The following is a 10,093-nucleotide window of genomic DNA, read 5'->3' on the forward strand; positions in this document are numbered from 1 at the left end:
TGTTTTTGTTTCCTGAGAATAAACTTTGAAAAATATTTATTTCAGTAGTAATGGGTGTTCTACTACCTGGTGAGTATATCTGTGATTATTACAAACCTTGACTGAGATCTACTATAAATCTGATCATTGGATAAATACGTTATAGCACTTGAGAATATTGATGGGGCGCCTGGGTGGCGCAGTCGGTTGAGCGTCCGACTTCAGCCAGGTCACGATCTCGCGGTCCGTGAGTTCGAGCCCCGCGTCAGGCTCTGGGCTGATGGCTCGGAGCCTGGAGCCTGTTTCCGATTCTGTGTCTCCCTCTCTCTCTGCCCCTCCCCCGTTCATGCTCTGTCTCTCTCTGTCCCAAAAAAATAAATAAACGTTGAAAAAAAAATTTAAAATACAATACAATACAATACAATACAATACCAGAGAAAATTATACAAAAGCCAGCAATTCTTAATACTACGCAACCACAAAGATGCGTTTTTTTAATTCAAAATTGCATTTAATTTTTAGATCTTTACCCTATTTGTGTCTATCTCCCTAGAGTATATGTTATTGCTAACCAAAGCCATAGCTCTGATATAACCAGTATTAGTGAGTAATCAATTGTCTCAAAAAGGACTCTTGCTTTGCACTCATTGTTCCGTTTTTAGCTATTTTTGTAATTGATTATCATTATTTCCATTTGGGTTCCAGGGGAAGAATACCAATTGCAGTGAATGAATTTCAAACTGAGGGAGTAACAGGAAGTCGCTGAAGGTAGAAACGGGAACCAGAACTAGGGAAAGATATTCTGGCTTCCAGAAAGGTGTCAGTGACTCTGATGCAACACGGAACAAAATGCTGTCCTCTGGGCACCTGAGTGGCTCAGTGGGTTAAGCCTCTGACTGTTGGCTTCAGCTCATGTCATGATCTTGCTGCTTCATAAGTTCGAGCCCTGTGTGGGGCTCTGTGCTGACAGTGGGGAGTTTGCTTAGGATTCTCTCTCCCTCTCTCTCTCCCTTTCTCCCACTCACACTGTCTCCGTCTCTTTCTGGATAAATAAATAAACTTAAAATGTTCTCATATCCCCCTAATATCTAAAACAGGCTCAGAGTTTTGAAAAGGAACATATTTAACTAAAAAGATAGAGGGACTAAGGGTATGAAAAACAGAATTGCTAACAACATCAAGATAGTCAAGCTTACATTATAGAAACATCTGACTCCATACTGTCTAAACACCTTCTCTTGTACTTAGATTACATAATTTCACATGATCTGACATTCATGTTCTTTTCTAAGATATTGAAAATCTATAATATTTCACAAACTCCAATGAAATATGCCTAAATCCTTTCTAGCATTCCTGGTTGTAATTAAGGCATCCTATCACCTATATTTAGTTCCCTGGTTATTTCATCCACAACTTTGTTTCTTTCTCGCGGTTGTTTCAGTAGATGACATACAATTGTACAACAATAAAATATAACCAGACTAATTTTCAATTTATTTATTCAGAACCTCTATAAGACACAGAGATCTCCCCCACATTTGGGTTGCTCTGGGGACAAAACATACAATGTCATCTGGTAGTCAGGATTTATACCTCAAGCTCTGAAGTCAAACTCACTGGATTAAAATCCTGGATCCACCATTTCCCATCTGCATGATCTTGGATTTCTTAATTTATATGTGTCTTAATTTATATGTCTTCATCCGCATTGAAAAAAAATGAAGATTAAAAAAATTGTACTGATCCGACTAGGTTGTTTAAACTTAAAGTTGAAAAGTACATATACAGTGCTTGGTAAACAATTAGGACCAAATTAATAAGAGTCATCTTATGGCTTTTGGCACTGTATTGCATAAGCAAGAAAATGTTCCTGAAATTCATTATGCTTAGCTTCCGGGAGAAAAGCATGCTATTAAGCTATTGATGTCTTGAAGAGTCTAGGGTAGGTGATACCAATGACCAAATCCAACCAGCCTTTCTGTTCAAGCAGGAAGAATTTCCTTGATCTATGAGGAATGTTCTCTAGCATGTACCCACTGAGTCACTTCTACAGTTTTTGAGAGTACTGCACAGACTATTTGGGTTATGTTCCATACTGTGTGTAAACTTTGTACCTATAATGGAAGGGCTTTTCCTGGCCTCTGTCTTAAAATTCAAATCCGGTATAGAGAAATCATGAGAATAAATGGAGGCTGAGGCCCAAGAAGCAAATTATCAGATAAAATGTCAAATGATTCTTACTTAAGTTGACACAAACACTTCATCAAGCATTTAATGTCCATGATGTCATGTAGTTGTCACAATCATTCAGTGATTTAGGCATTATATACATTTTATTTTATTTTTTTTAATTTTTTAATGTTTTTATTTATTTTTTAGACAGAGCATGAGCAGGGGACAGGTAGAGAGAGAGGGAGACAGAATCCAAAGCAGGCTCCAGGCTCTGAGCTGTCAGCACAGAGCTTGATGCGGGGCTCGAACTCACGGACTGTGAGATCATGAACTGAGCTGAAGTCGGACGCTTACCCTACTGAGCCACCCAGGCGCCTCTATCTCCATTTTATAATAGAGGAACCGAGTCTTTGAAATGTTACCTTGTCCCAGGGCACATAGCTGGTAAATGGCAGAATTTGGATTTGAACAAGTTTCGGTATATTCCAAGGCCAAGAGATGGCCTACAAAACATATCTTTCACATTATCACACCATTATCTATTCATTTTTTTAATGTTTATTTATTTAATTTATGTTATTTTTTATTATTTTTTAAAAATTTACATCCAAATTAGTTAGCAGATATTGCAACAATGATTTCAGGAGTAGATTCCTTAGTGCCCCTTACCCATTTAGCCCATCCCCCCCTCCCATAACCCCTCCAGTAACCCTCAGTTTGTTCTCCGTATTTATGAGTCTCTTCTGTCTTGTCCCCCTCCCTGTTTTTATATTATTTTTGTTTCCCTTCCCTTATGTTCATCTGTTTTGTCTCTTAAAGTCCTCATATGAGTGAAGGAGAGAAAGAGAGTACAAGTCTGGGAGGGGCGGAGAGAGGGAGAGACAGAATCCCAAGCAGGCTCCATACTGTCAGTGCAGAGCTCAATGTGGGGTTTGAATTCACAAACCGTGAGATCAAGACTGAGCTAAGATCGAGTCAGACTCTTAACTGACTGAGCCACCCAGGTGCCCTACCATTATCTATTCCAATACCAAGAATCTTTAGTTCCTGAATCCACACAATTTCTCTCTATAATGAGTTCCAATGTGCTCCATGTTGGGTTAGATTAGATAGATACTGACCCCTTCTTCAGCTAACTTCCCCTTAGGGGAGTGATCACATTCAGCCTGGAAAGAATGAATTAAGGTCTAGGATGATACACAGAGTATGTGGAAAAATGAAAACGTTTTTTAACATTGCTGTTCCCTTCTCCTGCCTTCCCCTGCTCACCATACGCACACACACACACACACACACACACACTCACACCACACTTAGCCACTTAGCCACTTGGCACCAATATCCTGTCTCCCAACAAGCCACACCCATTAAAGGAACGTATACTTGGAAGGCAAATGAAAGAGCTGGTTTTCCTCCTGTCTTCAGAAACAGTGGCCAAAATGAATTGTACTCTTCCCAGGCCCTCCCATTTGAGTTGCATTAGTAACAATCTTCACTGTGCATGAATTTCAACCGTGTTTTCATGATTGGCTGTGACAGGAATACTGAGAAGCTTCCACGCAGATGAAAGCTCTCCTTGGCGTTGACAGTGCTCTGCCACTGCCGGCACTGCTCTGCTCAGAAGCTCAATGTCAAGGTCCCCTGCTGCAGGAAGGTTCTGCTATTGTGGCTGCCATATGCTCTGTTAATATTGATGAGACCAAACAGTGTTCATTCAGCCTCTTTCAGACCTGCCTCAGCTATCTATCAACTCCACCCCTCCATGGCAGCACCTCTGTTCGTGGTTGTTTATGGATTTTAGGCTTAAATCACCTCCGTTAGGATAACAGATGCGCAAATCAACATCAGCTCTGTCATAAACTCAGATACTTGCCAGCCCACCTACACGAGGCATGGAGTATGTTTTCTTAGCATTTCCTTTGGTGGAAGGTGCTACCTGCATCATTCAAGATCCAAAACAGCTAGCCTTTCACTCTTTGGACGACTGGCGTTCCTAATCTGTCAGAGATCTTTGGGTTTCTCTACAGATCGCTGCCTCTCTTCGTATGGTGTCTCCGAGCTAGCTAATCATGTTGGGAAATCTTACTGAGCATTTCCTATATACAAGGTCATGTGCTGAGCACTTTCAAATTATTAACTTATTAAGTCTCACAGTGGAACTATCATTAACATCGCAGTTTTGAACTTGAGGAAACGGAGGTGAGAGTCGTTAAATAATTTGTACAGAGCCTCACGGTAGGGTTTCGAACAACACTCACCCGGCAAGGCTGAGATTCAGACCCAGGAAAATCTGACTTCAGAGTTCATGCTCTTCACCACTCCCGTATGTCACTCTGAAAACCGAGAACTCCATTTAAGAGCACACCCATAGCTTCTCAATAGCCAAGCTATTCTAAGCAAAATTCATGTATCTCCACACATTCTGGCCCCACGGTTTTATGATCTTCATACTGAGGATGTTCCCTTTCTGCTGCTGACTACCACAACCATGTTCTTTTATTCTGCTTCATACTATACAAACAATTGTAATGGAACATATTCTTTTTTTTTTTCTTCCAAATATTTATACCATTTTCATCTGGTGAAAAAGAAAACCCAGTAACGTAAAACCCACAAAAGGGTTGAAGAAAAATAATGTGACAATTAAGTTTGTAATTCTAAACGCAGTAAATTTATTTAACACGAAGAGTGTTTTCCCAACTCAGAAAACACTTAAGAAATAGTGAAAAGAAGAAGACGGATAGCAGAAATGCAGTGGAATATAATGAGCCGGAGCTCATTATATTCAAAGCTCTCTGGCTACTATGTGGTTATGAAGTCCATGGAAGTGAAATTGAAAATTCTCTTGCACTTTTCCAGCAATAGATTCAATCTCACAGTTGACTACAAGAGAGTTGTGATACAGCAGATAAAATAGTGAGTGGACAGAGGTAGATACAGATTTCAACTGTGGTTCTGATGTTATTAACAACACGGACAACGTCTGATAGAGTTGAACCCATCAGATTCATGGGACTAGACAGGGTTCAGGGTCCCTTTAAACTACAATATAATCTAGATTTCTGAGATTAGGCGCACATTACATTTATATATTATAATAAACCAGATTCAGTGCTAAGTGTTTCCGCTGATAATAACCAGTACTCATGTTAGTTACTGGTTGCAACTCTAAGTGCTCTGCAAATAGTGTCCTAGTGACCTAAAATATTTAACACGCTTCCCAATCCCAGCTTCCTACCAGAAATGCCCCAAAGAGCAAAAACCAAAATCTCTTCTCTTTGTAGACAGCAAAAGACCTGTCCATTCACTCACAAACACACAAAAAATAATACGTATTTAGAGAAATAAAAGTTCCTAGATACCTTGGAAAATCAATTTATCTGAATTAGACTATGTTATCTCCTCTACACATTCTCTGCATTCTTCACTTACTAGGCAGTTGCAAACCACCAGTAACACAGCAGGTTGGCTCGTAAGTGTTAGAAGAAGATTCCAGGAGTTGTGGCCCTGGTGCGACATAGACCGGAGGCCTACAGGAACCGGATTCAGGGCTCTGAGACTGACATTGGCCAGGGTCACATTCCAGAGTCTGACAACTCTTAGACAGATAAGTCTTGGGTGGACAACTCTTTGCCACGTGGCTCACAGGCTGGCAGTTCTGGACTATAACTTTCTGGCTGCTTCCTGACTGGCAAGGCTGAGAAACACACGCCAACATTGCTGAGGAACGTCCTGATTGGCATATTGTCTTTTCACAGGGCCTGGAATTAGAGCAAGTTGTTTGGAAAACTCTGGGGAGGCAAGCACTTTGCATGCAGCTCTGCTCTGTGCCCAGTTCCTGTTTACAGTTGGGCACTTTGCAGCTGGTAGTTTCACTGCAGGTTTCTTGAAAGTCGTCCAGGAGCCAGGTCCTGCCATGACAGCTGCTGGGTAAAAAAAATCCATCTTCAAAGCTTATGAGCTTAGACCCATGTACAATGGCAGAGAGTGGTGGGACATTGTAGAAGTTCCTGGGAGAGTGGCCTTGGCTCTCGGACATACTGTTGAAACCCTTGATTGAAGTCGGTCTTAAGGACCCAGCATGCCAGATCTGAAGATTCCTTTTTGGCGAGATTATATACTCAGAAAACTGGGTGTTGGCTTCTTCTCAAGACTCCTTTCCACCTCATTGCTTAAGCTAATTTGAAGTATAACATCTCATTAGCACTTTGTTTAGTAACATATGAAGATAATGTCCTATTAACAAAGAAGCTGATCAGTTTTGAGTCCTCAATATAGCTTTCATGTTAGCCCCAAAGCTGACTCATACGGGTGGAGTTTGTCAAATATGAGTCCCAACATGCCTCCCAAGCTAACACTTTTTTTTTCTTAGTCACCATGACTCTCCATATTTGTAAATGGACAAAACAAATGTATGTGGAAATAGCCAACTGTGTACTAATCAGTATTCAGCACTAGAGTTTTCAGAGAGGCTCTTTTGGCAAAAGAAAATAATGTGATCAAGACATTTTCAGTCAGAAGCCAATCCAATTAAACCAACCCTCATTCTACTCAGATCTTTGTCTGTCCAATTGATCAGGATGTGTGAAGGACTCGACAATGAAATCTTTTCTTACTGTTCACCCAAAGTACTGACAGTGACCATTGTCCTATGAATGTCTTTCTCTTTGTCTACCATTTTGTTTCCCTCCTCTTACTGAAGGTCAAATATAAATGTTGCCTCTTTATGAAGCTTTTCCCGGATCTTCCTATTTGCAGGTTACTACTTCTTCTGAATTATCAATGGACTTTGACACATTCTTTATGATGACTGTATTTATACCAAGTGGTGTCTTTACTTCTATTTGTGCTTCTCAACGGGTGATATTTGCCTTTGTAACAATCCTCTTTCAGATATACTTTTCATTTTTGTTTGTTGTGCCCTGTTTTTTTTACTTTAGAATGATTGAGTCTTACATTTATCACATTAGCCACTGTACTTAGTATAGTGTCATACTCATAACATAGGGCCTACGAGCATAATTTCTATGGCACCTTCTATAACTCACTTAGCTCAGCTCTTGACTGTGAAACAATAGAAGTGCATTCTTAGCACCATTCTCTGGCTCCTTTTCTCAGGTCTGAAGAAAACCAAGAACATTCAGGAACCTGATACAAGTCCTCCTCAATATGTGATGGCCTGGGGATGTCATATATTTCAACGGATGCACCTGAATACATTCAGCCTGACAAGCTGCCTGCTCAACTTGTGCAAAAGGCCTTCATAGCACATGCAAGCTATTTATGATTTTGAATGACCAGTCTTGTGTGTTTAAAGATCCCAATATGCTGTCCACATGACCCCAATAACCCATTTAAATCTTATGCATAGTTGTATTTATCATTGCATGGAATACTTCCACTGTAGCTTGTATTAAATGGATTTCCATTGCCCTGAGACTAAGATCCATATTCCTTAGTCTGGCCTACACAGCACCTTGCAAAACCTGAGTGCTGCCTGTTTTTTCTAACTCCAAATCTTGTCATCTCCCTCTGCCCAACATCCTCCATGGCACAGGCTTCTACTTGGCCCTTGAGCATGTCTAGCCTCTCTTTGCCCCAGCACTTTGCACGTGCCTCTGCCTGTCTGTTTCATCCCATTTCTGCCCTCTCGGACTCGACATACAGCTTCTTCCGTCATCTTTTGTGTCTCAGCTTAAGAGCTACTTCGAAGGGTGGCTTGCCTTCATCACCCTGTTTGAGAAAAGATTGCATTCTCAGAGTCTGTTTTTCTTCCCTCATAGAACTTATCTTACTTTATAATGATTTTATTTGTTTCTTCACTGTGCCTTTGCCCCTACACTATGAGTTCCATAAAGGCAAAAAGTGTGAATGTCTTCCTCACTATTCTATCTTCAGCCCTGAGCCCAGAGCCTGGCTGGCACATAATAAGAGCTCCATTGATGTGTTTTGAAAGATTAATGAATAGAAGCTGGTAAATAAATGGAAGGTGCTAAATGTATTCAAATTATAGTTAATGTCTCAAGGGATGGAGTTCTGAAACCTTGACATACACAAGATTTTCAAGAATTGGCCAGGGTACAGAGTTTAAAGAGAAAAAAAATAACCATTGCCTACCTTTCAGCTACTCCTTTGTGAAGTAAGAGCAAAGTCATCAAGAAAGCCACTTATTAGCATGGCAGAGGCTGAGTCAATTATTTTAAAATAATGTTTGATCGTATGCAGGCATGTTTTAAAAAGCTTTTGCCATGGAAAAAGAGCACCACTTTTCACTGTCAGCATGACAAAGTCCTGTTGCCAGATTTGGAGGGGACAGAGGCAGAACATCATCGAGGCCAGCATTCACACAACTGGCTCCAGCAGAGTGCCTTCTCATTAACCTCACAATGTGTAGCAAATTAGCAAATACCTGTGTGGTTCCCAATCTCCAAATGTCAAATAGTGATGCTGGGTCTGTCATTTGTGAATAAGGCCACCCCATGTGTCTTTTTCTCTTTGGGCTGAAGCATTAACTTGCACATTCTATTTAACTGAGTGCTGAATTAATAGGTGTTTTGGCATGCAATTTTGGTTCAAGGAGTAAATACATATTTTCACTGGTGCTAGATTTATAAAGGGAGTTACTTGGCTTATTACTGTGGAATGACGAATGCTAGGACAACTGGTCACCTTGAGATTGTTTCCATGAAACCTACTAAAAACTAAATGTTAGCTTTGTAAGCACTTGGATAATGATAATTATACAGTATATCTCCTAGTATTCTTGTGAAATAGGTAGAAATAGTCACCTGATTGCTTATGGTGACTAGACACTTTGCTACTAAATGATTGAATAATTCCTTGGTCTCTCTTGGTCTGGAAGGATAAAAATGATTGCTGCTGCAGTAGCACGTCCTTACCACCAGAGGGTGCAATATCAACAATCCTTGTGGAAAAGAAATTAAATACAAGGATTCTCCAGTTAGGGTTCTAAGCCAAGATCTACAATCACAAACCTTAAACGCTTCTCTTAAATGTCTATGCCGTGGCTGCCTCACTTTTAAAATGAAAACTGTAAGAGTATCAATCTCATCAAGTGGTTTTACAGATTAAATGAGATGATATATATGATACCCAACTGCCTGCCACATATTGAATGGTAAATGAATAAAAGTAGCAATTGTTTCTCATCAGGTTAAGGATGTTTGTGCAAACCAAAATGTTGTTCGGATGGCAACATAAATCTTGGATTGATATAAAACTATAAGGTAAAATAAAAGCACTATCTTTTTTTGTGTGTTTGAGATTATGTTGTTTGTATCTATAACTGTTGCACATTTTATTCTTTTAAGGATCAGATTGGGAATAGATTCATTCCCATTAAAGATCTAGTCAACCTGTTTCTGTCTCTCAAGGGCTTGTCACTTGATGGTTATAAAGTTGAACAGTTTATATTACTTTCATATTTGATTATGTGCCTATGTTGAATTTCTAATCACTTGCTCAGCTGTATTAAAATTAAAAAATAATAAATAAATAAATAAATTAGAGTCACCCTTGAGTAACATAATTCAGCTCAATTCTCCCACAATTTATTTCCTCTATCCTTGCCTTAGTTTTATCTCACCAACCAAATGACTTAAGTTAATTTAAATCCACTCCTCTTCTCCAACCAGGAGGTCACTCGTGTAGACAGATTGCATGGCAGTTTAAGAATACTAGACCAAGAGTGAAGAGATTTGGCTTCTAGCCCTGGTTCTATTAATTCACTGCATGAATTTGGACAAGTCACTTTGCCTTTTTGGATATCTTACAAGATAATGCCTTTAGATGAGAAGATCTCAAAGGTCCTTTCTAGCTGTCACATTCTATGATTTTCTATCAGAATCTTAATATCTTAGAGTTGAAAGGACATTAAATGGCATCTTGTCAAATCTTCCTACTGAATGAAATCTGCACT

The 10,093-nt window shown here is 39.7% G+C and overlaps 1 protein-coding gene across 1 annotated transcript; it reads right to left on the reverse strand.

The window, feature by feature from the left end:
* Window positions 1–4,797: 4,797 nt before the first annotated feature.
* On the reverse strand, window positions 4,798–6,229 carry KRTAP27-1 (keratin associated protein 27-1). Its single transcript, XM_025914123.2, has one exon. It carries the CDS (start codon window positions 6,191–6,193, stop codon window positions 5,579–5,581), a length of 615 nt encoding a protein of 204 aa, XP_025769908.2. The 5' UTR covers window positions 6,194–6,229; the 3' UTR covers window positions 4,798–5,578.
* Window positions 6,230–10,093: the final 3,864 nt, after the last annotated feature.

The sequence above is a fragment of the Puma concolor genome, chromosome C2, assembly GCF_028749965.1.
Source record: "Puma concolor isolate L17-30 chromosome C2, mPumCon1.1.hap2, whole genome shotgun sequence".
Taxonomy (NCBI): Eukaryota; Metazoa; Chordata; class Mammalia; order Carnivora; family Felidae; genus Puma; species Puma concolor.